The sequence below is a fragment of the Heptranchias perlo genome, chromosome 21 (genome assembly GCF_035084215.1).
Source record: "Heptranchias perlo isolate sHepPer1 chromosome 21, sHepPer1.hap1, whole genome shotgun sequence".
NCBI classification, from domain to species: Eukaryota; Metazoa; Chordata; class Chondrichthyes; order Hexanchiformes; family Hexanchidae; genus Heptranchias; species Heptranchias perlo.
This window is the reverse complement of record NC_090345.1, coordinates 49706426-49734000: the sequence shown is the minus strand read 5'-3', so window position 1 is coordinate 49734000 and position 27575 is coordinate 49706426. Positions and strand designations below refer to the sequence as shown.

General features: G+C 46.4%; 1 protein-coding gene across 1 annotated transcript; it reads right to left on the bottom strand.

Moving 5' to 3' along the window:
- Positions 1-27398, bottom strand: LOC137340223 (eukaryotic translation initiation factor 4E-like). Its single transcript, XM_068002634.1, has 7 exons — positions 27301-27398; positions 17344-17453; positions 14301-14396; positions 9330-9393; positions 7379-7492; positions 3227-3366; positions 1-1724 (listed from the first exon to the last, which is right to left on the bottom strand). Exons 1-7 carry the CDS (start codon positions 27388-27390, stop codon positions 1610-1612), a joined length of 729 nt encoding a protein of 242 aa, XP_067858735.1. The 5' UTR covers positions 27391-27398; the 3' UTR covers positions 1-1609.
- Between the last annotated feature and the right edge of the window lie 177 nt (positions 27399-27575).

Below are 27575 nucleotides of genomic sequence, written 5' to 3'. Positions count from 1 at the left end.
TTCCAATATTAGCATTTATTACCAAGTTCTGGAATTCATACAATGCACAATACCAAATGAGAAAATACTGGTGAAAGGATATTAAAAGCATCAGTTTCCCTGCTCATCAGGCAATATCCCTCATTTCTAATTTTGATTTCATCTACTGTGAAAAGCCTTATAAATCCAATCAATGAACCTCAAATAAGGATAGCTGTTAAACATCCTTTTAAAACTTTCAAATTAAATTCACAGCAATGCTTTTAACTGTTAAATACCTTAAGAAAATAATATTTTCTATGGAATAGTTCCACATGCGAACAAGTTCACCTCAAAATGCAATAATGATCAAAATCAACACAGGGCTACAGACCGAACCTTTGCGGGAATGTTTCTGGGCACTCAGGTTATCAGAGGGTAACAAAGACGCACAGGAGATGAGGAAAAACAGCAGTAAACTCCGAGCCCTTCAAAATAAGTTTAAACGGCGGTGGGGGGGGCAGGTGATAGAAACAGTAAAACAAGCTGGGCCGTTTTCAACTAGTGACATTATTTGGATCGGCCCCCATGTTTTATAATTGTTAATGTATGTTTTAGAATTCTTCGCCAACTTTACCTCCATCAGGAAAGCTTGACAAAGTACGATTTCTCTCTATTTTTGCCAGTATCTGCTCTGCTTACTATAGGGCGCCAAATAATTTAACACTGACAGGTAAATGTAAACCGGATAATGAACAGCAAACTCCTAGAGACCATTCTGGGAGGGTTGGGCAGGGGAGGGGGCATTAGCAGTCGGTTCCTATTCTGCACTCTGATCCACCTTTAGGGAGTGAGCAGTCAGCTCTCACACTGGGGCACTAGTGCAGAACACCGCAGCAAAGAACTCCCATCTGTACCGAGCTCAAGCAGGCAGGGGAGAGTGAACAGCAATCTCATCCTAGCACAAACACATCCCCTTCAGTTAAATAGCATGACTGACACGGCTGTGTCAAATTCCACTTCCTCCCACGAAGGTGGCCGCTCCTCAGATGAGCACTTTATACAAGGAAAGGCTCATATACATGGAGTTTATAAATGCTGCAGATTTAACAATTCAAGTGTACCAGCTGCCTTACAATGGGACTCAGAGGAACTGATCTGCTGTTACTTTGTGCCACACACACTGCTCTCACCGTTACCAACTAAAATCCACGGCAGCTCTCAGCAGTCTGCGAGTCTGGCCAAATCTCAGGGTAAAATACTGATTGAAGCCTGTCGTCTGACCATAGTGAAGTGGAGCAGTGTGATGTGCACACACCAAGCTGCTGGAAACTTGTATTAATCTAGTGATTGGTTAGAAATGTCCATCAAAACTGAAAACGTATAGTCTGTCCGCCAGCTAGTGTTAAATTTGAGCCCTACAAATCAAGAAAAAAAAAATCGAAAACCCGATGGTAAGACTTCCTCCATCCTCCGTTCATTTGCCAATAGAAAGTGAATCTGATCAGCCGCAAGGTAATCCCAGAACATGACTCGTTCGGCTATTGCTTGCTGCAAGTTTCTCAGTGTGTTGACAGATCCGAGGTATTCCTTACTTTTACCCATGTTTCCAGATGAATCTCAGTTTGTTTGCTGCATTTGGGACTGTTCCCTAAACAGAGAACAGGTTCTTTGTTGTGGACCCACTTTTGCTAGATGTGTCATCATGCGACTGGTAACCAATAAGAGCTTTCAAAGACAGTCCTAAACGTTCTTTGTACAATTGCCTGTAAAATACATTTAATTTGTTTATAAAATGCAAACATTAACAGTGGAAGGTGCGACTGACAGCAAATACAGCGCTATTCTGGAAAAATAGGAAATTCTGGGAATTCATGGATCGCTCAGCGTGTGAAAGCGAAAGATGTTACAGTTTCAGGCGAGATATTTCAGCAGAATTCCGATGCAGGGTCGCGTCCAACATGTTAACTTGTCTTTTCAACCTTCAGCTGACCTGCTTTTATCTCAGGATTTCCAGCTTATGGCTTCTCCCTTCATCTCAATGATGTGGACTGCTGCACAGTTTTACCCTCCTCAGTGACTGGCCACTCCCGCTCCCTCGGATTGGCGTGGAGGGGGTCTGCAGCAGTACGCCTCGCTTTCCAATTGGTAACCAGCAGTTTAGTAAAGGTTCCTTGGCCAAAGCTCAATGAGCAGCAAAGCTCCCACTAGAGGCAAAGTTGTTGAAGCAGCGCACCTGTGATATAAGCCACATCGAGCAGCAGATCCCAGGCTTGGCCACTGCTCTCTGCTCAATTAGCTGATTTCTAGGCAGGAGGAGATGCACACCCAGCCCCCCGGGGGGGGGGGGGGGGGGGTGGAGAGGAGAAGAGAGAGAAGAGGAGATGATGCATACCAGCCCCCCGGGGGAGGGACAAGATAGAGGAGTGCGCCTGTGGAGCTGTCCCCCAGTGAGAGTCCGCATTGTCAGGGGAGAATGAGACAAACTAAACACACATATCTTGGCCCCGTTATCAACAGATTCTGGGTAACCCCCCACGAGCAGGGACTGGATGAATCGCCTGGGGTCAACTTCCCAGCTTCCCTCCCCCCACAGGAAGGAAATGGGAGGGGGGGGGGGGGGGGGGGAGGAGGGGAATCATCTGGGCTCATCCACTGACCTGTGTTACATGGAAGTGCACAACAGCAAAACTGAACAATACTGGGAACCTGCTGAATCATCTAGAGAAGTTACAACAGGGAAACAGGCCACTGGGCCCAACCAGTCCCGGTCAGTGTTTACTCTTCACACAGCAATTGGTCTCAATCACATTTACCAGCCCTGTTCCCACATCCCTTCAACTCCTTTTCCAACATCCACTTATCCGATCGAATCCTGAATGTTGACTGTTTCTGCCTCACCCACAAACCCTGGAAGTGAATTCCACAGTTTCTCCTGCCCTCTGTTCTAAATCGTTTACATTTAAATCAGAAATCTGTGGCCTCTTGAAACCTCTACTGGAAACAGTCTGCTTCTATCTACCCCGTCCCATCCTTTCATAGTATTAAACACTTCTATCTCATCGCTTCGAAATCTGAGTTGATGTAATGAAAAGAGACCCAATTTTTCAAGTATTTTTATGCCCTCATACCAGTGGCACACATCCTGGGAAGCCCCCAAAACAGGGTGAAAACAAGGGCAGGGGTGAGTAAAATAGAATAAGTCACAGCACAAGATACAGAACAGGCCCCCACCCTTTAATACTGAAGACTGCGACATTGGACTTACCCTATAGAAACGACTGCTTCTCTGTTTTGGCAGTTCCCTGTCCAGATTGCTATTTTGTCACCCTTCGGCCTGACGTTTACAACAGCTCCACACACCTCGTCACTGCACTCATCAAAGGCCTCTCCGATCAGGCACAGGAGCTGGACATGGGACAGGAACAAGAAAAGAACAGTTACACACTATACCGTAATCTTCATGGATCAAGACAGTTATATAAACACTCCAATAGGCCACAAAAGTGCTGCAGATATCTAGGCCACGAGCAACACAGAAAGTCTTGGAATTTTTTTTGTCACAGTAAAGAGTGTTAATGGTATACAATGGAACACCCAGGGCAGGTACAACACAGGTTAGATACAGAGTAAAATTGCACATGTCACTCCGCTTTTTAAGAAAGGAGAGAGAGGGAAACCAGGGAATTATAGACCAGTTAGCCTAACATCTGTTGTGGGGAAATTGCTGGAGTCTATAATTAAGGATAGGATGACTGAACACCGAGAATTTTCAGTTAATCAGAGAGAGCCAGCATGGATTTGTGAAAGGTAGGTCGTGCCTGACAAACCTGATTGAATTTTTTGAAGAGGTGACTAAAGTAGTGGACAGGGGAATGTCAACGGATGTTATTTATATGGACTTCCAGAAGGCATTTGATAAGGTCCCACATAAGAGACTGTTAGCTAAGATAGAAGCCCATGGAATCGAGGGAAAAGTACGGACTTGGTTAGGAAGTTGGCTGAGCGAAAGGCGACAGAGTAGGGATAATGGGTAGGTACTCACATTGGCAGGATGTGACTAGTGGAGGCCTGCAGGGATGTGTCTTGGGGCCTCAATTATTCACAATATTTATCAATGACTTGGATGAAGGCATAGAAAGTCTCACAAAGATTGGTGGCATTGTAAGCAGTGTAGATGAAAACATAAAATTACAAAGCGATATTGATAGATTAGGTGAATGGGCAAAACTGTGGCAAATGGAATTCAATGTAGACAAATGTGAGGTCATCCACTTTGGACCAAAAAAGGATAGAACAGGGTACTTACTAAATGGTTAAAAACAGTGGATGTCCAAAGGGACTTAGGGTTTCAGGTACATAGATCATTGAAGTGTCATGAACAGGTGCAGAAAATAATCAATAAGGCTAATGGAACGCTGGCCTTTATATCTCGAGGACTAGAGTACAAGGGGGCAGAAGTTATGCTGCAGCTATACAAAACCCTGGTTAGACCGCACCTGGAGTACTGTGAGCAGTTCTGGGCACCGCACCTTCGGAAGGACATATTGGCCTTGGAGGGAGTGCAGCGTAGGTTTACTAGAATGATACCAGGACTTCAAGGATTAAGTTACGAGGAGAGATTACACAAATTGGAGTTGTATTCTCTGGAGTTTCGAAGGTTAAGGGGTGATCTGATCGAAATTTATAAGATATTAAGGGGAACAGATAGGGTGGATAGAGAGAAACTATTTCCGCTGGTTGGGGATTGTAGGAGTAGGGGGCAGTCTAAAAATTAGAGCCAGACCTTTCAGGAGCGAGATTAGAAAACATTTCTACACACACAAAGGGTGGTAGAAGTTTGGAACTCTCTTCCACAAACAGCAATTGATACTAGCTCAATTGCTAAATTTAAATCTGAGATAGATAGCTTTTTGGCAACCAAAGGTATTAAGGGATATGGGCTAAAGGCAGGTATATGGAGTTGGATCACAGATCAGCCATGATCTTATCAAATGGCAGAGCAGGCATGAGGGTCTGAATGGCCTACTCCTGTTCCTATGTTCCTAAAGCTCCCTCCACATTGGCCCATCAAATGCTGAAGAACAGCATTCAAGTGATGAACTGCCAACCCTTCTCCTACCGATCACCCATGGGATCAGATTGCTAATGTTGCCAAATGATCGGGCAACTCTGTGGATGCAGATCCACAACACAAGGGTTTCTGTTGAGTCACTCAGGCTCCTTCCAGCCAGATTAGAGACCTTCGCCCCTTTCCGTGTTGGATTTGATTTGTCCTCAAAGTACAAGGACTAACATAGCGTCGAGTTCCCCCAACACCAGCCCCTTCCAACTCTTAATTTCATAGAGTTGGTCACAATACTGTCCGGTGACAGGAAATCACATTCAGCAGAATAGATTCATTTTCAACTACGATCTCTCATATGTTTAATAGAACTAAACTTGTATCTCAACTAATCAACTGACAATTAACTTAATATCACCAGAGGACTGGCAGACAGCAAATGTTATTCCTATATTTAAATAGGGAGATAAAACAACTCCAGGGAACTATAGACCAGTTAGCTTGATGCGGTGGTAGGAAAAATTATGGAATCCTTACTGAAAGACGTAATAGAAAAACATCTGGAAACCGAAAATATAACAATCAGTACGGATTTCAAAAGGGAAAGTCATGCTTGACCAACTTCATTGAATTCTTTGAAGAAGTAACAGAGTAGACAAGGGTAATGCAGTAGATGTAACATATTTGGAGTTTCAAAAGGCCTTCGATAAGGTACCGCATTGTCGACTCATGACTAAGGTCAGAGCAGGTGAAGTCATGGGACAGGTAGTAGAATGGATAGCAAGCTGGCTATAAAACTGAAAAGGGTTGGGGTTAAAGGTAATTATTAAGGCTGGTAAAAGGTTGGAAGTTTCACAGGGATCGGTGTTGGGACCACTGTTGCTCACAATTTACATCAATGATTTGGACTCGGGAATCAGAAATACAATTTCAAAATTTGCGACGATACAAAATTGTTAATACTGAGGAGGACTGCACCAAAATTCAAGATAACATTAATAAACTTGCAAAATGGGCATGTAATTGGCAAATGAATTTCAATATAGACAAGTGCGAGGTGTTACATTTTGATAGGAGGAATAAGGGGGTCACATACTGCCTGCATAATAAGAGTCTGAATGGGCAGAGGATCAAAGGGATCTAGGGGTGCAGATACACATCACAAAGTAGCGATGCAGATTAATAAGGCCATAAAAAAGCAAACCAATCACTGGGGTTCACTTCTAGAGGGATAGAATTGAAAAGCAGAGAAGTTATGTTAAACTCGTTTAGAACCTTGGTTAGACCACACGGAGTACTGTGCACAGTTCTGGTCTCCATATTATAAAAAGGATATGCAGGCACTGGAGAAGATGCAAAAAAGATTTACATGGATGATAACAGAACTGAGAGGATATCCTTTTCTGAAAAAGCTGAACAGGCCAAGACTCTTTTCTCTGGAAAAAAGGCTGGAGGGTGGTCAGATAGAGGTCTTAGATGTAGAGACGATGTTTCCATCTAGGGACCAAAACTAGGGGCCATAAATATAAAATAGTCACTAAGAAATCCTTTGAGGAATTCAGGAGACATTTCTTTACCTGAAGAGTGGTTAGAATGTGGAACTCGCTACCACAGGGAGTAGTTGAGGCGAATAGCATAGATGCATTTAAGGGGAAGCTAGATAAGCACATGAGGGAGAAAGGAATAGAAGGGTATCCTGATAGGGTTAGATGAAGTAGGGGGGAGGGAGGAGGCTCATGTGGAGCATAAACACCGGCATAGACCTGTTGGGCTGAATGGCCTGTTTCAGTGCTGTATATTCTATGTCACTAGTAAATTGTATAACTGAACCATTTATTTTATTCTTGCTGACGATACAAAGCTAGGTGGGAAAGGAAGCTTTGAGGACGCAAAGAGCCTGCAAAGGGATTATGGACAGGTTAAGTGAGTGGGCGAAGGCATAGTCTCAGGTATGGGGTCGGTCATTTAGGACTGAAATGAGGAGAAATTTCTTCACTGGGGGTTGTGAACTTTTGGAATTCCCTACCCCAGAAGGCCGTGGATGCTCAGTCATTGAGTATATTCAAGACTGAGATCGATAGATTTTTGGACACTAAGGAAATCAAGTGTTATGGTGATAGGGCGGGAAAGTGGAGTTGAGGTACAAGATCAGCCATGATCATGTTGACTGGCAGAACAGGCTCGAGGGGCCATATGGCCTACTCCTGCTCCTATTTCTTATGTTCTTATTCCAGTACCAAGACAGATGGGCTTAAAGTCAAGATAAAAGCCACACTACAGCAGAGCTTAAAATTCAGGATTATATAAGGGCTGCTGAAGGTGAAGGTATTGATCAGTCAGGACAGCTGCAATTACCGTTTCTAGCCAGTATCGGTCCAAGTCATTGTGCCTCTGTTGCTTGTTAAGGGTCATTAGCCACCTTCCGCCTTTTTTATTTTTATCATCTTCCCACATCGGTTTAATTCCATCCTGTTAAGATAAAATTACGACATCACAGCCATTTATACAATTTCACCGACATAATACCCAGCATCGTCAGGGATGTCGGGCCTCCCCTCGCCCACAGATTCCGCACCCCCCCCCCCCCCTCTCCCCTAGGTTCTGTTGGTTAAGGCAGTAGGTAAATGGACTGTACCGACCAGGATCCCAGGTTCCATTGCGATTTGGTACAGAGCTGATAGATCTCAGCCAGACGAGCAGTAGAGGTGCAACAACTGGTTGCTCCGCCTGGGCTCCCACTCCCGATCATTGTTCATTGGACCTTGCTGGTGAGTTTGGGGATTAGTGTGGCCTGGTTTTGATGCACCTTCACAATTAAATCACCTGCCAACGCTCACTGTTTGGCCCACATACAAAGAACGGCCACTTCAACAAGGCATCAGTGCACAGGCTACAGCGATAGAACCAGAGCCTCAGGAGTTTGGGGGGGGGTGGAAACTCATTGGGGTCAAAATGCTCCCACACAAAGGAACAGCAAAGTGGCAAGTCCAAAAATAAGGACCAGAAAGGTGCTTAGATGGTGATTTTTTTGGGATAAACCTGAAGGTGTGGCGACATGAAGCGGATTGTGGGTGCAGACCCTGGATTGACAGCCTGTGACCTCCGGGCCCACTCAACACAATTTACCCGCAGTAGAAACAAGCCCAACTGGCAATTTCACAGCTCCAACGTTTCATTAATCACATCAATTAAACCAATGCATAACTGAACAACTTTCTTGCCACTAAGTCACCTATTTTTTTAATCCACAAATCTGTTACAGAATTAACCAAAGCCTTTCAAATGAGTCTTAGACGCCAGAATGAGATGCAAACTTTACTGCATTTGAGAATTGAAGGCTCTTACAGAATCCAATGCATTCCCCCAAGTTATTCACAATATACCACTCGTAAGTAGCTATTCCCATTCAGGAGAAGCTATAATTCAAATAGAACGTGTGATTCTTAAACAATAATTGTCCTTTAATGATCCCAGTAAGAAGCACGTCTTACTGGGGTATGGGGAACGGTAGTGTAGGGGTTACTGGACTGGGAATCCAGAGAACTCTAGTTCAGATCCCACCAGGGTAGTTTGAAAATTTGAATTCAGCTTAAAAAAAATCTGGATATAAATAAAAAAGCTGGTATCAGTAAAAGTGACCATAAAGCTGTCGAATTGTTGTGTAAAAACCCAACTGGTTCACTAATGTCTTTTAGGGAAGGAAACCTGCCATCCTTACCTGGTCTGGCCTGTGTGACTCCAGTCCCACACCAATATGGCTAACTCTTAACTGCCCTCTGAAATGGCCTAGCAAGCCACTCAGTTTAGGGCAACTAAAGATGGGCAATAAATGCCAGCCGTACCACCCCAAGAACAAGTTTAAAAAATGCATCAAATTTGATCAGCTTCTGTCTCACATATAGACACAAGTTGCTCACTGTACAGTGAATTCCCTCTCATCCTTGAGTGAGTTCTGCCTTCATACAGAGGCTGGGCCCTACTCTGGCTGCTGCTCACACCCCCGACTGAGCTGAGCACAGTGAGCTAAATACAGAGGTCTCTGTTCCCTGTGTTGAATTAGTCGGTGCTGCTCAGGTTTCCGTTCCCCGTGTTGTATTTCAATTGAACCTGGTGCGCTCAGGAACTGATACACTGAGGGTACACCGAGAAATTGAAATTGCTTCTAATTCAGTCAATAAATCTGATTCCATTTGGCTTGCCTCCCTTTAGACTCCAGGAAGAGAATTCCATCCCAACAATTCACTACTACTGTCCCTTAAGTAGCACAAAACGTTACTTTTGCTGTCAAACTCTAAAAAGCTCTTACCTTAAACAAACAATAATCACACCCGAACAGAAGTTTACTAGGTTGCTGTATATGATTATATAACCTATAGAAACGAAACAAGAACACATTTAGACATTTTCAGATATTCTAACAGCAGCAGTGCCCAGAATTGTGTCCATTCCTCCAGGTATGACCATACCAGTGCCCAGAATTGTACCCAGTACTCCAGGTGTGACCGTACCAGTGTCTTGTACAGCCTCATTATCCCCTCCTGGGATTTGCTCTCCATCCCTCTGACTATAGGATCCGGGTAGCTTTCCTCACGGCTGCCACACACTGCTCTACTAGTTTCAGTGAGTCAGCCACCAATACCCCCACGTCCCTCTCTTGTGTAATGCTCTTTAGCAGAGTCATTTACTTTATATCTCCACTGTCTGTTTCCCTGCCCTTATCCCATTACCATGTACTTCTCCATATTAAACATCATTTGCCAATCACTCCATCTTCCAACCTACCTAGTTTCATTATCCCCTCCAATAGAATACTCTCTAATACTTTACCCACAACAGATTATGAGCTCATCGGACTGCAGTTCTGATTTGTTGCTATGACCCTTATTAAGGATGGAGGTTACCAATCCTACATTTCAATCCGGAGGTACTGCTCCTCTTCCCTAAGAATAGTGGCAGTGATATGCCCAATTTTGCTGCCAACTCCTTTAAGTAACCTTGTACGACCATTTGGGCCTGGTCCCTCGTCTTGGTTTCCCTTTAACCAAAGTCCGTCTGAGTCTGGTCCCTCTGTCCCCCTTTAACTAAAGACCATCTGGGCCTGGTCCCTTGTATCTCTGCCTCCCTTTAACTTAATCAACCCATCTGTGGCCACCTTATCATAATGTGGAGATGCCGGTGATGGACTGGGGTAGACAAATGTAAGGAGTCTTACAACACCAGGTTATAGTCCAACAGCTTTATTTGAAATCACAAGCTTTCGGAGCTTTCCTCCTTCGTCAGGTGAGTGTAGGATTCCATAAAGGTACAGCATATATAGTCAGAGAACAATGCCTGGTGATTACAGATAATCTTTCCAACTGCCCGTTATCACACCTCAGCAGAGATATAATCAAAGCAATCGAAGGAGTGGAATGGTGTTCAGAGAAACATTACATACAAGACTACTGAATACACAAACGGTCAGAACACAAAGACAGAGAGACCCGAAAGGCAGAGAAAGAGAGAATGACCAGTTGTATTAAAACATACAACTCGGATTATGATGAGAGACTCTGCCGTCGTACCTCTCGCACACTCCGCAACCATCTCGTACACCAACTCTACAGCAGACGCCGCAACCTCGAAACCAAGATAGAGTCCATACTCTCAACCTGTACTCAGGACACAGACGACCAGCTACGAGACACCGCCAAACAGACGAGGCAACGGAACTACGCTGCCTACATGCAAACCAAGAGCAGGAAGCTTGAGAAACTCGGCATCACCACTAGCATCAACCAAGCCACCCCCCGTACCATGGTTGCAACCACTGGGAAGTCGATCGTCAATTTGTCCGACCACACCCTTCAACCAGACGAAATCGAAGTTCTCAGCCGAGGGCTCAATTTCTGCCCCACCACCAAAATGGACCCAATCGGTCTCGCGGTGGACACAGAGGAATTCATCAGGAGAATGAGGCTCCGGGAATTCTTCCACAAATCCCAAGGTTTCAGCAGCGAAGCCAATGAGACATTCAACGATCCAGAACAGCAGACAGAGGGATCCGCGGTACAGCAACCGAAGAGTCAAATTGGACTCCTCTGGAGGGTCGCTGCCCTAAGCTTGACATGTATGCTCAAGCTGTTAGGAGATGCGTCAACACCAGATTCATCAGCCGCACTCAAGACAGTCCAGAATGTCACCCGAGCACAACGCAACGCCATCGACGCTCTCAAGACCAACCGCAACATCGTCATCAAACCAGCAGACAAAGGAGGAGCCATCGTCATACAGAACAGAACGGACTATTGCAAAGCATACAGACAACTGGACAACCAGGAACACTACAGACGGTTACCCGTAGATCCGACCAAAGAACACACCCACCAGCTCAACAAACTGATCAAGACCTTCGATCCAGACCTTCAAAGCATCCTACGCACTCTCATCCCACGTACTCCCCGCGTGGGAGACTTCTACTGCCTCCCAAAGATACACAAAGCCAACACACCCAGACGTCCTATCGTATCAGGCAACGGAACCCTGTGAGAGAACCTCTCTGGATACGTCGAGGGCATCCTGAAACCCATCGTACAGGGAACCCCCAGCTTCTGTCGCGACACTACAGACTTCCTACAAAAACTCAGCACCCACAGACCAGTTGAACCAGGAACACTTCTCACCACGATGGACGTCTCGGCACTCTACACCAGTATCCCCCACGATGACTGCATCGCTGCGACAGCCTCAGTACTCCACACCAACAACCACCAATCTCCAGACGCCATCCTACAACTCATCCGCTTCATCCTGGATCACAATGTCTTCACCTTCGATAACCAGTTCTTTACCCAAACACATGGAACAGCCATGGGGACCAAACTCGCACCCCAATACGCCAACATTTTCATGCACAAGTTCAAGCACGACTTCTTCACTGCACAGGACCTCCAACCAACGCTATACACCAGATACATCGACGACATTTTCTTCCTATGGACCCACGGCGAAGAATCACTGAAGAGACTACACGATAACATCAACAAGTTCCATCCCCGCCATCAAACTCATCATGGACTACTCCTCAGAATCGGTTTCTTTCTTGGACACATGAATCTCCATCAAAGACGGGCACCTCAGCACCTCACTACCGCAAGCCCACGGACAACCTCACGATGCTCCACTTTGCCAGCTTCCACCGTAACCACGTCAAAGAGGCCATCCCCTATGGACAGGCCCTGCGAATACACAGGATCTGCTCAGACGAGGAGGAACGCGATGGACACCTATAGACGCCCTCGTAAGAACGGGATATGCCGCTCGACTCGTTGATCGACAGTTTCGACGGGCCACAGCGAAAAATCGCATAGACCTCCTCAGAAGACAAACACGGGACGCAACCAACAGAGTACCCTTTGTCGTCCAGTACTTCCCCGGAGCGCAGAAACTACGCCATGTTCTCCGCAGCCTTCAACATGTCATCGATGACGACGAACACCTCGCTGAGGCCATCCCCACGCCTCCACTACTCGCCTTCAAACAGCCACCCAACCTCAAACAGACCATCGTTCGCAGCAAATTACCCAGCTTTCAGGAGAACAGCGTCCACGACAGCACACAACCCTGCCACAGCAACCTCTGCAAGACATGCCAGATCATCGACACAGATACCACCATCACACGAGAGGACACCGCCCACCAGGTATATGGTTCATTCTCCTGCGACTCGGCCAACGTTGTCTACCTCATACGTTGCAGGAAAGGATGCCCTGGAGCATGGTACATTGGCGAGACCATGCAGACACTGCGACAATGGATGAACGGACACCGCGCAACAATCGCCAGACAGGAGGGTTCCCTCCCAGTCGGGGAACACTTCAGCAGTCAAGGACATTCAACCTCCAATCTTTGGGTAAGCGTTCTCCAAGGCGGCCTTCGAGACACACGACAACGCAAAATCATCGAGCAGAAATTGATAGCCAAGTTCCGCACCCATGAGGACGGCCTCAACCGGGATTTGGGTTCATGTCACGCTACATGTAACCCCACCAGCGAAAAAAGTTATCTGTTTTTAATACAACTGGTCATTCTCTCTCTTACTCTGCCTTTCGGGTGTCTCTCTCTCTGTCTGTCTGTCTTTGTGTTCTGACCGTTTGTGTATTCAGTAGTCTTGTATGTGATGTTTCTCTGTCTGAACACCATTCCACTCCTTTGATTATATCTCTGCTAAGATGTGATAACAGGCAGTTGGAAAGATTATCTGTAATCACCAGGCATTGTTCTCTGACTATATATGCTGTACCTTTATGGAATCCTACACTCACCTGACGAAGGAAGAAAGCTCCGAAAGCTTGTGATTTCAAATAAAGCTGTTGGACTATAACCTGGTGTTGTTAGACTCCTTACATTTGTCCACCTTATCATAAACAGAGCACTTTAAGCAACAGGAGGGAGAAAACAGTAGACATAACTGCAAAAAACTCAAAAGTAACCACCAGTCTTCCCACAATCCAAGTGTTCTGGGGGGGTTTTTTACTAGTTTTACAAATTTTGCTATTTGTGTGAAACAGCTTTAAACAAAGCTTTTAAAGATTGCACGGTGCTTCCTCTCAGCTGACTGGGGTAAGGCCCGAGCCAGTGGCCTACTTAAATCATACAGTTCAAAGTCCCAGGCTTATTCTCAGCTGGAGCATAACAGCCGGGCCCAGCATTCCTAGCTTCAGAAATAAGAATTCAGCCAGTTTCTTATTGCAGTCCCATGATCTTCTACTGAAGTGTCCTGTGTGTGGACACAAGAGCAGGATTGGCCCCATCAGATGCCCTCCACCCCTCACCCCCACCCAGCCTTACAGTCAAATAGCTAGCAGAGAGCTTGCCATTGATGCTCACTCAAACGGTCACTTGAGATGTACGGAGGGCTGCCAGCCCCTCTGGATTGTACCCTGGCAAGATTCAGAAGTTGCAGATGGGCCAGAAGACAAGAAATGTTTGCACCATCATGCAAGGCTGCTTACACGATTAACAGCAGTACCAGTAATGACAGAATGCAAGAGTATAAAAGATTAAGAGGTGATCTAATTTAAATCTTTATGATTAATTGGTTTGATAGGATAGATAGAGAGAAACTATTTCCTCAGGTGGGGGGAGTCCAGAACAAGGGGGCATGATCTCACGTGACCATTAATGACTTTATATGGTAAACACCCTGCAGCTTTGTATTCTCCGGTCATAACTTACTTACTGCGGCAGTAAAAAGCCACCCGCACATTGCGCACTTCATAACGCAAATCGTACTTACGCCCAAAAGTCTTCAACAGTATCAAATTTGGCAATAAGTCGCAAGTTCTCTGTCCAACCTTTGGTCTTGTCATTTTTAAAATACCATAGAGCCCACCTGCAATACAAAGCATAAGCAGTTAGCAGGAGCCAGAACTCTACGGATAACAGCACCAGATCAAGGTTGGGGGGGGGGGGGGTGGGGGGGAGGAACCCTACAGATTACAGCACCGGATTAAAAGTGGGGGTGGGTGGAGTGCAGAACCCCACAGCTTATAATACTGGATTAACAGGGGCCTGGTGGTGCAGGTGGTCAGCAGCACACTGTCTCCCATTCTTTGGATCCTGAATATGTATTTTACTTTATACAGTAGACAGCGGGAACAGGGTACCGAGTTAGACGATCAGCCATGATCATTTTGAATGGCGGAGCAGGCCCGAAGGGCCGAATGGCCTACTCTTGCTCCTATTTTCTATGTTTATGTCCTTGAAATCATAGAATTATAAAATGTTTACACCACAGAAGGTGGCTATTCAGCCCATCGAGCCCGTGCTGGCTCTTTGTAAGAGCAAAGTACAAGGCGGCAGAAGTTATGCTGCAGCTATACAAAACCCTGGTTAGACTGCACCTGGAGTACTGAGAGCAGTCCGGGCACCGCACCTTCGGAAGGACATATTGGCCTTGGAGGGAGTGCAGCGTAGGTTTACTTGAATGATACCTGGACTTCAAGGGTGATCTGATCGAAGTTTATAAGATGTTAAGGGGAACAGATAGGGTGGATAGAGAGAAACTATTTCCGCTGGTTGGGGATTTTAGGAGTGGGGGCAGTCTAAAAATTAGAGCCAGACCTTTCAGGAGCGAGATTAGAAAACATTTCTACACACAAAGGGTTGAAGAAGTTTGGAACTCTCTTCCGCAAACAGCAATTGATACTAGCTCAATTGCTAAATTTAAATCTGAGATAGATAGCTTTTTGGCAACCAAAGGTATTAAGGGATATGGGCCAAAGGCAGGTATATGAAGTTAGATCACAGATCAGCCATGATCTTATCAAATGGCAGAGCAGGCACGAGGGGCTGAATGGCCTACTCCTGTTCCTATGTTCAATCCAGTTAGTCCCATTCCCCTGCTCTTTTCCCAAAGCCCTGCAAATTTTTTCCTTCAATTGTTTATCTAATTCCTTTTTGAAAGCCACGATTGAATCTGCTTCCACCACCCTTTCAGGCAGCACATTCCAAATCACAACCACTCGCTGCATAAAAAAGTATTTCCTCTTGTCGCCTTTGGTTCTTTTGCCAATCACCTTAAATCTGTGTCCTCTGGTTCTCGACCCTTCCGTCAATGGGAACAGTTTGTCTTTATTTACTTTATCTAAACTCTTCATGACTTTGAACACTACTATCAAATCTCCTTCTGCCTTTATAAATGCTGGCGGCCCTGTGGTGTACTTGCATTTTCCACTGCTTTGTTTTCACCTCTCTCCCGTGTAAATTGGGTTTGATCACCACAACACAGGACAATCTGGTGTTTGTCACTAAAGTGGAATCTCAGGGGCACTTGTGTGGAATGCAGAGAAAAACATACTGGTGCAATAATGGGTGCTCATGTGAGGTTGGGGTAGAGATGAGGGAGCTTTACTCCACAGCTGGCTGTGGTATACTTGATCTGTGAATGCTTAATGCCAACACTAAGCACTCAAAATGAATACTTACTACAGTTTCAACTTTCATTGCCCTCAATTTGACCACTGATACCCACATTGATATTGCATCTTATGTCACATTATCTCAAAGTGCATTGCACAATGAGTCATGTTTAAAGGGCAGTGACCATCGTGTAGACAATGCTGAGCCACGACATATTGCTTTTTGCCAAAACTGGATGCCAATCTGGACTGTTTTCCAGGAATACACAGGCACCGGGGGGGGGGTCTTACACAAGGTGTGAGAACCAGCTAATGGTTCACTCATTAATACAGAGCATTCAATCGTTCAAACATCTGTATTTAGTTTCATTATACAACAATTGCCTGGGTGAGCTTTGTGTATATTCAGCAAACTTATGTATATATGGCTGAAATTCTGGATCCAGTCAAAAAGGTTTTGTAAATGAAAGGAGTCAAGAGAGTAACATGAGTAAATGATGTCACTGTGGTGTTGAAGGATGTTGGGGGAATGCACGTGCCCCCGCCACCAGACTAAATGCATGTGCCCCCACTGCCAGATTACTGTGTGGTGAAGGTACTCCCAGTGTTATGATGTCGGGAATTCCAAGATTTTGACCCAGCAACAATGAAGGAACAGCGATATATTTCTAAGTCAGGATGGTGTGTGGTTTGGAGGTGAAGGTGTTGCCATGTACCTGCTGCCCTTGTCCTTCTAGGTGGTGGAGGTTGCAGGTTTGGGAGGTGCTGCAACGCATCCTGCAGATAGTACACACTGCAGCCATGGTGCGCCAGTACACAGGGTGGGCAGTTGAAGCAAAATGACAGACACTTCCCTCTTGCCAACTCCAGCTGTGATAACCAACAATCTGCACAACATTCGTGAACATTATAATAATGCAATGAGTTTGACCCTGCACGATCAGATCATTGAGATGTCAGTGTCGATGACTAGCTCCCTGGTAACCTAGAGGATAAAGGTATTGCATGATGCATTACTAACCCAAAGAAAGCAGAATGTCCCAGGTGCAATCCCAAGTCTCCACTCAATTGACTGATCTAACGTGGGGTGTGATGTGGAGCACTAACGTGTTTTGTAACTGTAACCTTGCATCCCAGGTAACATCCTAGTGAATCTACACATCTTTTCCATTGATCTTATATCATTCCTGTAATAGGGTGCCAAAACTATACACAATACTGCGACTGCAGCCTAACTCAGGTCTTGTACAAGTTCAAGATCACCTCTTTGCTTTTGTGTTGCCTCTAGATACAAAACCCAAGATTCCTTCCAGCTCTTCAGCCCCATTTCCCCCCCACCGCCATTCTCCCTTCATTGCCACAAAAGCACTTTAGTCAATCCCTGGTGCATAGGTTTTGCCCTGGTGTACTCAAACCGACCTGTTCTGTAGAGGATGTTTCAGGTATTGATCCTGGGTTACAGTTTCGGAACACGCCTCTGGAGGTGCTGCTGCTGCAGAATCAGCTTCTGGCACTTCTGTTACTTCTTGCTGTAAAATAAATACAATGAAGAACAGAGCATACTGCAAGAATTACAAAACAAACGTCAGCATTACAAGCTTTATGCAAGTTATCTTTCTTGGCGTAAAGACAAAAATCTGAGACTTTTATAAATCTCTGAAGCATACATAAATTGTGTAAATGTACCGTACATGACACGAGCCAGCTGACACCCTCCTCTGCCCAGTCACCACAATATATCGTTGTTCAATGTACACCAAAGCTGACTTGTGCAGTGCACTTTTGTCACTGTTTCTGCATAGTATCATGAATCTAACCAATCATTGCACAGTATTAAACCTATTAAATATCATGACCAGTTTAGGCAGGACATTAACAACTTCCATTTATATTGCACCTTTAACGTTGTCAATTATCCCAAGACGCTTCACAGGAGCATTATCAGATAAAATTTAGCACCGAACTAAAGAAGGACAGGTGAATCAAAGCTTGGTCAAAGACGTAGGTTTTAAGGAGCATCTTAAAAAGGACAGGTAGAGATGAGAAGAGGTTTAGGGAGGAAATTCCAGAGTTTTGGGCCTAGGCAGCTGAAGGCAAGGCTGCCAATGGTGCAGGATGCACAAGAGGCCAGAATCAGAGGAGTTCAGAAATCTCGGAGGGTTGTAGGGCTGGAGCAGGTTACAGAGCTAGGGAGCGGTGAGGCCATGGAGGGATTTGAACACCAGAGTGAGAATTTTAAAATCGAGGCGTTCCCGGACCGGGAGCCAATGTAGGTCAGCGAGCACAAGGGTGATGGGAGATCGGGACTTGGTGTGAGTTAGGAAACAGGCAACAGAGTTTTGGATGAGCTCAAGTTTATGGAAGGTGGAAGATGGGAGCCCAGCCAGAAGACCATTGGAATAGTCAAGTCTGGAGGTAACAAAGGCATGGAGGAGGGTTTTAGCAGCAGATGGGTTGAGGCAGGGGCGGAGAAGGGCATTAGGGAGGTGGAAGTGGGTGGTCTTGGTAATGGAGTTGGAAGCTTAGCTCAGGGTCAAACAGGGCGCCACGGTTGCAAACAGTCCGGTTCAGCCCAAGACAGTGGCCAGGGAGAGGGATGGAATCGGTAGCGAGGGAATGGAATTTGTGACAGGGACCGAAGACAATGGCTTCGATCTTCCCAATATTTAATTGGAGGAAATTTCTGCTCATCCAGTACTGGATGTAAGAGACAGTGGAGAGGTCAAGGGATGTGGTGAGGTAGAGCTGGGTGGTGTCAGCATACATGTGGAACCTGCCGTCATGTTTTCAGATGATGTCGCCAAGGGGCAGCACGTAGAGGAGAAATCCTCTGGGTACGGTAACATAGTGGTTATGTTACTGGATTAGTAATCCAGAGGCCTGGACTAATAATCCGGAGTCACGAGTTCAAATCCCACCACGGCAGCTGTGGAATTTAAATTCAATTAATTAAATAAAATCTGGAATGAAAAAAAAACGAGTATCAGCACATAGACGAGGTCTAAGGGTAGCAAGGGCACAGAATGTACTCTGGGTGGGGGATTTCAATGTCCATCACCAAGATATGGAGATGCCGGTGATGGACTGGAGTGGAAAAATGTAAGGAATCTTACAACACCAGGTTACAGTCCAAGAGTGGCTCGGTAGCACCACTACTGACCGAGCTGGCCGAGTCCTGAAGGACATAACTGCTAACTGGGCCTGCGGCAGATGCTTCTGTCCATGACAGTATTGGTAGGAGTGACTACTGCACAGTCCTTGTGGAGGCAAAGTCACGTCTTCACACTGAGGACACCATCCAACGTATTGTCTGGCACTACCATCGTGCTAAATGGAATAGATTCAGAACAGATCTAGCAGCTCAAAACTGGGCATCCATGAGGTGCTGTGGGCCATCAGCAGCAGCAGATATGTATTTCAGCACAATCTGTAACCTCATGGCCCAGCATATTCCTCACTCTACCATTACCAACAAGCCAGGGGATCAACCCTGGTTCAATGAGGAGTGTAGAAGAGCATGCCAGGAGCAGCACCACGCTTACCTAAAAATGAGGTACCAACCTGGTGAAGCTACAACACAAGACTACATGCATGCTAAACAGCGGAAGCAATATGCTATAGACAGAGCTAAGCAATTTCACAACCAACTGATCAGAACAAAGCTCTGCATTCCTGCCACATCCAGTCGTGAATGGTGGTGGATAATTAAACAACTAACAGGAGGAGGAGGCTCTGTAACATCCTCATCCTCAATGATGGCAGAGTCCAGCACGTGAGTGCAAAAGACAAGGCTGACGCGTTTGCAACCACCTTCAGCCAGGAGTGCCAAATAGATGATCCATCTTGGCCTCCTCCCGATATCCCCACCATCACAGAAGCCAGTCTTCAGCCAATTCGATTCACTCCACGTGATATCAAGAAACGGCTGAGTGCACTGGATACAGCAAAGGCTACGGGCCCCGACAACATCCCGGCTGTAGTGCTGAAGACTTGTGCTCCAGAACTAGCCGCACCTCTAGCCAAGCTGTTCCACTACAGCTACAACACGGGCATCTACCAGACAATGTGGAAAATTGCCAAGGTATGTCCTGTCCACAAAAAGCAGGACAAACCCAATCCGGCCAATTACCACCTCATCAGTCTACTCTCAATCATCAGCAAAGTGATGGAAGGTGTCGTCGACAGTGCAATCAAGTGGCACTTACTCACCAATAACCTGCTCACCAATGCTCAGTTTGGATTCCGCCAGGACCTCATTACAGCCTTGGTCCAAACATGGACAGAAGAGCTGAATTCCAGAGGTGAGAGTGACTGCCCTGGACATCAAGGCAGCATTTGACAGAGTGTGGCATCAACGAGCCTTAGTAAAATTGAAGTCAATGGGAATCAGGGGGAAAACTCTCCAGTGGCTGCAGTCATATCGAACACAAAGGAAGATGGGAGTGGTTGTTGGAGGCCAATCATCTCAGCCCCAGGGCATTGCTGCAGGAGTTCCTCAGGGCAATGTCCGAGGCCCAACCATCTTCAGCTGCTTCATCATTGACCTTCCCTCCATAAGAAATGGGGATGTTCACTGATGATTGCACAGTGTTCAGTTCCATTCACAACCCCTCAGATAATGAAGCAGTCCGTGCCCACATGCAGCAAGACCTGGACAACATCCAGGCTTGGGCTGATCAGTGGCAAGTAACATTCGCACCAGACAAGTGCCAGACAATGACCCTCTCCAACAAGAGAGCGTCTAACCACCTCCCCATGACATTCAACGACATTACCATCACCAAATTCCCCACCATCAACATCCTGGGGGTCACCATTGACCAGAAACTTAACTGGACCAGCCATATAAATACTGTGGCTACAAGAGCAAGTCAGAGGCTGGGTATTCTGCAGCGAGTGACTCACCTCCTGACTCCCCAAAGCCTTTCCACCATCTACAAGTCAGGAGTGTGATGGAATACTCTCCACTTGCCTGGATGAGTGCAGCTCAACACCATCAAGGACAAAGCAGCCCCGCTTGATTGGCACCCCATCCACCACCGGCGCACTGTGGCTGCAGTGTGTACCATCCACAGGATGCACTGCAGCACCTCGCCAAGGCTTCTTCGACAGCACCTCCTAAACCCGCGATCTCTACCACCTAGAAGGACAAGGGCAGCAGGCACATGGGAACAACACCTGCACGTTCCCCTCCAAGTCACACACCATCCCGACTTGGAAACGTATTGCCGTTCCTTCATCGTCACTGGGTCAAAATCCTGGAACTCCCTCCCTAACAGCACTGTAGGAGAACCTTCACCACACAGACTGCAGCGGTTTAAGAAGTCGGCTCATCACTATCTTCTCAAGGGCAATTAGGGATGGGCACTAAATGCCAGCGAGGCCCACATCCCATAAACAAATTTTTTTTTAAATCCAGGGGGGGGGGGGGGGGTCAAGGATAGACACTTGGGGGACTCCAGAGGTCACAGCGCAGGAGCGGGAAGAGAAGCCATTGTAGGAGATTCTCTGGCTACGACTGGATAGATAATGGAACCAGGCGAGTGCAGTCCCACCCAGCTGGACAACGGAAGAGAGGCATTGGAGGAGGATGGTGTGGTCAACCGTGTCAAAGGCTGCAGATAGGTCGAGAAGGATGAAGAGGGATAGTTTACCATCGTCACAGTCACATAGGATGTCATTTGTGGCCTTGATAAGGGCCATTTCAGTACCGTGGCAGAGGCAGAAACCTGATTCAAACATGGAGTAATGGGAAAGACGGGCACAGATTTGGGAGGCAACAACACGTTCAAGGACTTGAGAGGAAAGGGAGGTTGGCGATGGGACAGTAATTTGCAAGGACAGTGGGGTCAAGGGTGGGTGTGATGACTGCAGATTTGAATGGGAGGAGGACAGTACCGGAGGAGAGGCAACCGTTAACAATATCAGCTAACATGGGGGCCAGGAAGGGAAGTTGGGTGGTCAGCAGTTTTGTGGGAATAAGGTCGAGGGAGCAGGAGGTGGGTCTCATGGACAAGATGAGCTCAGAGAGGGGAGAGAAACTAGAGAAAGACACGAGTTCAAGGCTAGAGCAGGGGAAGGGAGGGAAGCGGCCGAGGCAGCTGAACGGATGGTCTCAATCTTAATGACAAAGGTGGTCATGAGCTCCTCACACTTGTTGTTGGAGGAGCAGGGGTAAGGAGTTTAAGACGACAGTTGGTAGTGGAGAAAAGAAGCCAGGGGTTATCTGTATTCCAGGATGATCCTGGAGTGGTGACTTGTCTGGCAGAGGAGAGCAGGGCCCCAATAGTGCTTGATGTGGGCCAGCTAGATCTGGCGATGAATGGCTAAAACATCTGTGCACTATAACGTACAAATCTGCATCCCTTGAATTTAAGGGAGTGAAGATGGGGGCCGTACCAGGGGGATCGACCAGGATGGGAGAGTTTAACAGTTTACTGGGGACAAGAGCATTAAAGGTGGAGGTGAGAGAATGACTGACAGCTGCAGAAGTAGTGTGGCAAATAGAGGGCCAAAGGCTAGACGGTTGGGAGTTCAAGACCATGGAATGGATGCAAAAGAGACTCAACTAAGATATGATACTAGGGGTGAGAAGCTTTTATTAGGAGAGACTAGAGAAATTGGAACTCTTCTCATTGATATAAATGAGGTTAACAGGAGATCTGACAGAGGTCTTCAAAATTATATGGGGTTTTGATGAGGTAAATTGGGAAAAACTATTTCCACAGGTCTGTGAGTCAGTAACTAAAGGACATAACCTTAAAATCATTCAAAGAACAAAGGGCTAGGACATGGAATGCCCTACCACAAACAGCGGTAGAATAATCCAGAATAGCTTTAAAAAGGAAAATGTAGTCACTGATAGCTGCAGTACCTCAGCGTAGTAACACCTTGCTGATCCCACCTCAGGAGGATGGGATCACAGCTCCCTCAGAAGTCCAGAAAAAAATGCTTTCCATAGTAAACCCAGAATGATACACACTCACTCTCAGCAGGTTCAACACCAGCACAGGAAGAGAACCAACAACAGACTGTTAGGAAAAATGAAAGCAGGTATAATTGGAGACAACTTATTGACATGAGTAGGGAATTACTTAGGAGATAAGAGACAGAGTAGGGATAACGGTATGTACTCAAATTGGCAGGATGTGACTAGTAATATCCCCCAGGAATCTGTACTGGGGCCTCAGCTTTTCATATTTATAAATTACTTGGATGAAGCGAGAGAGAGCTGTATACCTAAGTTTGCTAACAACACTAAGTTAGGTGGCACAGTAAATAATGTAGATGGGAGCAGAAAGTTGCAAAGCAACATTGATAGATTAAGTGATTGGGCAAAACTGTGGCAGATAAGAGTTCAATGTGGGGAAATGTGAGGTTGTCCACTTTGGAGCCAACATAGATAGATCAGAGCATTTTCTAAATGGTGAGAAGCTAGGAACTGTGGAGGAGATCTAGGGGTCCATTTACAGAAATCACAAAGCTCATGGACAGGTAAAAAAAAAGTTAAAAAGGCTAATGGAATGTTGGCCTTTATCTCGAGGGCTAGAATACAAAGGGGTAGAAGTTATGTTAGTTTTATAAAGCTCCGGTTAGACACAAATTAGAGTACTGCATTCAGTTCTGGGCACCATACCTCAGGAAAGATATATTGGCCTTGGAGGGGGTGCAGTGCAGATTCACCAGAATGATACCAGGGCTTAAAGGGTTAAATTATGAGGACAGGTTGCATAGACTAGGCTTGAAGTTCCTTGAGTATAGAAGATTAACAGATGCTCGAATTGAGGTGATTATGATTAAAAGGAGTTGATAGAGGATCTATTTCCTCTGGTGGGGGAGTCCAGAACAAGGGGGCATAACCTTAAAATTAGAGCTAGGCTGTTTAGGGATGATGTCAGAAAGTACTTCTCACACAAAGTATAGTGGAAATCTGAAACACTCTCACCCAAAAAGCTGTGAATGCTGGGGGTCAATTGAAAGTTTCAAAACTGAGGTTGATAGGTTTTTGTTAGGCAAGGTGATTAAGGGTCAGGGAACCAAGGTCAGTAAATGGAGTTAAGATACAGATCAGCCATGATCTAATTGAATGATGGAGCAGGCTCGAGGGGCTGAATGGCCTGCTCCTGTTCCTATGTTGACTGTTGTAGAATAAAGCATTCCTTGTGGCAGCAGCTTGTGACGTAGGTATATGGGTGGATGTTCCTGTCTAACATCGTTCCACCCTGATGCCTCTGTTTGATGCAGAGATGTGGATCGTGAAGGTTTAAGAACAGCCAGGACCAAATAATACAGGCCATTTTCTGCCCTGACTGAACAGACCACTTGAAGCCCAGTCAATAGCACAGCTACGTTACTATAAAAGGGAACAAATCGACATTAATAAGCAACCAACCCAAGGAATGCTGATACTTATAACATGGTGATGGGGCACTGCCAATGTGCAATGGAGTTCAACTTCACCTGCCCAGTTCTTTCTTTCTTTCCCCACCCATCTGGTGATCCAACTGGGCCACACCTATTCCTGATAATTCAAAGTCATTTTTGCACTAAATACTCAATTACCCAATAATTTGAATTAAGCAATGTAAAAATCCACAGCAAGGTGGCAATTTAGTGTTAAAGTTAATTGCCTTCAAATTAGGAGGAGCAAATCTGTATCACCATCAAGCCTACTTTGCTTAACCAGGTTAATGTCGTTGACACAAGTGAAGTGTACCTCCCAACTAAAAACAGCAACGGCATAAATGGATGGTGGTGGAATCCCCAGCCCTGGGACAGGAACAGGAACCCACCCCCCCTCCAACTGGGACAGGGAGAGGACACCCCCTTCCCACCCACCCCCTGGTATTTTTCATTCTGATTGTGAACTCATACAGCCAACCTAGGCCCCGGCACTGGGTGGAACTGGTCAATACCCTATTGTGGGGTCCAGAGTCATTCGATAACTGTGCTCCAGGTTATCTCCTCCAGCATCAGCCTCTGTCAGATCACTGAGTTAGAATAATCTACACAGAACTGCATGCTCTTGTCCTTCTTGGGGACCAGCACCGTGGGCTGGGGAATGGCTGTATTACTCCCAGGCCCTACATTTCCTGTGCCTCCCTCAGACTGTGGGGCAGTCAGTATGAACATCAGTGTCCTGGGTTTGAAGTCCCCATGTTTGCCCTACTGGTGCAAAGAAATTTGCACCAGAACAGTAGGCAAAACCCAATAGTCATTTTCTGTCTTGTTCTGTGGGAAATAACTAAGTCATCCTGTCTGCTGAAGGATAAGGCTTGCTCTCCCTTTGGGCGGTGATGCTATGTTGGGCTCCTTCTTACTGGGAGAGGGGAGCCATTACCATGTTCGCATGGTTGGCCTGGGGTTTACATGGCCAATTGGGTATCATAATCTAATTCCTTGCACTTCACCTGGTGACCAGGACACACTCTGCCCTCCCCGGTGACCCAGACACCCACTATTCTTCCAGTCCGGCGTACATTTAAAATTCTCATGCAAGTTCAGCCAAACTGCCTATATCCCAGCTCAGCATCCCCCCCACCCCAGCTCAAGCCCACTCCATCCCAGATCACCCCTTAACCGTCTAAACTCCAGAGAATACAACCCCAATTTGTGTAATCTCACCTCGTAATTTAACCCTTGAAGCAAATTTGTCAGACATGTTCCACTACTGTCTCCTTAATAATAGATTCCAAAATTTTACCCACCACAGGTGTTAGGCTAACTGGTCTATAATTTCCAGCCTTCTGCCTACTACCCTTTTTAAATAAGGGTGTTACATTAGCAGTTTTCCAATCTGCCGGGACCTTTGCCGAGTCCAGAGAATTATGAAAAATTATTACCAAAGCATCCACAATCCCTACTGCCACTTCCCTCAAGACCCATTCTGTTACTTGTCCCGACTCCACATACCCTTACCATGGTCAGGAGTTTACTGTGCTCTACCTTATCGAAGTCATTTTGAAACTCCAATTACATCCACTGCATTTCCCTTGTCTACTCTGTTATTTCTTCAAAGAATTCAATAAGGTTGGTGAAGCACAACCTCCCCTTCTGAAATTTATGCTATTATATTTTCAGTTTCTAGATATTTTTCTATTACATCTTTGAGTACATTTTTCCATTAGTGGTGATATTATTTTGCTAAACTTCCATTATCATAAACTTGGTTTGTTGCCAGGAGAGAAAATGCAGGAGAAGATTTGTTCTCACTTTTTAAAATATAGGAATTATATGCTGTCTGCCAGTCCTCTGACACGATTCTCTTTCCCAATTAATTTTATTATATGTAACAGTGCCTCTGCTATCTCTTCCCAAATTCTTTTAATATACACAGATGCAATCCTACCAGGAGGTTTTATCCCCTCTACATTTGATTAGTTTATCAATTATTTTCCCCCTCTTTATCTTAAAATGTGTTTATATCTTTGTTTTCTTCTAATGTTATGCCCACATTAGTCTCCCTGGTAAATATTGTGGCAAAGTAATTATTTAATATTTCTGCCATTTTTCTATTACCTGTGAACTTATCATGTGTATCCATGATCCCTTAGTGGCCCTATCCATCTCCTGATTTTTCTTGTGTTATTTATGTGTCCATAGAATACTTCACTATTTCTTTTTATATTCCTTGATAATTCCTCTTTGCTTTCCGAATGTTTTTATGACTTCTTTCCTAGCCTCTTCGTATTCCCTTTTGTCACCCTCCACCCCAGCCCACATTCCAACTCAACTCAGCCCACCCGACCCTAACACACATCTCCCGTGACCCCAACATCCCTTCCGCCCCAGCTCAAAGAAATGGACCCTCCAGCCCAGCTCCCCCCGCACCAGCTCCATCCCAGCTCAGCCCAAGTTCTCTCTCCCCCTCGGGAGACAGCAGTATCCTCCACCCCGGGGCCTCTAGTCCTGCCATGAGCCTTGGGCCCGCCCCTGGAGTTTGTGACGCTTGGGCCCGGTTACTGCGGGTTACCAGCCTCCCCCGCGGCTCTCAATGACCGGGTGAGAACAGTGAGAATCAGCCACCTGGTACAGAGCTATGGGGCCCGCCTCGGGTCCCCGCGGCAACTGGGCCCTTGTCTGGCCCAGCCTCTCCGAGCAGCTGCAACCCCCGCCTGACCAACGAGGGCCCGGGCCGTGAGCCAAGCAAGCATAGGCCGAGTGGGGCTGCCTCCACACATAGGCCGAGGCCGGGCCCAGGCAGAAAGCCCCGCTCCCCGGGCCCCAGGCAGAGGGTCCCGCTCCCTCTCGTTTCCCAGGCTCAGAGTAGAGCCCCGCTCTCGTTCCCCGGGCCCAGGCAGAGCCCCTCTCGATCTTGTTTCCCCGGGCCCAGGCAGAGCCCTAGCTCTCATTCCCCGGGCCACCCCCCCCTCTCACCGGCTCGGCCGCTGCTGCCGGCTCCGCAGTCGCCATCTTGCTGTCTCCGCGGCCCCTCCCCCAGCGCGCGCTCCCACTGCGCCCGCGCATATCCACCAATCAGAGAGCGGCCCGCAGGGGGCAGGCGGATCACATACACGTTGCCAGGTGGAGCTTAAAACAGTGCCGAGCCGCAATGTGATTGGCCAGTTACCTGTCAATCAGAGCGACTACTTGCGTTCTATTCCCGCCTCCACACGTGGTATGTGAAAATCTTTTTTTTCCCTCTTTTTAAA

Bases quoted from the DNA above. Each gene is read 5' to 3' on its own strand.
- LOC137340223 (XM_068002634.1), bottom strand. From the start codon at position 27,390: ATGCGCGGGCGCAGTGGGAGCGCGCGCTGGGGGAGGGGCCGCGGAGAC. The intron at 14,397-17,343 runs GTCGGTTTGAGT...TTTGTATTGCAG, and splicing joins AAACATCCTCTACAGAACAG to GTGGGCTCTATGGTATTTTA. The intron at 3,367-7,378 runs GTAATTGCAGCT...TCCCATGTCCAG, and splicing joins ACCGATACTGGCTAGAAACG to CTCCTGTGCCTGATCGGAGA.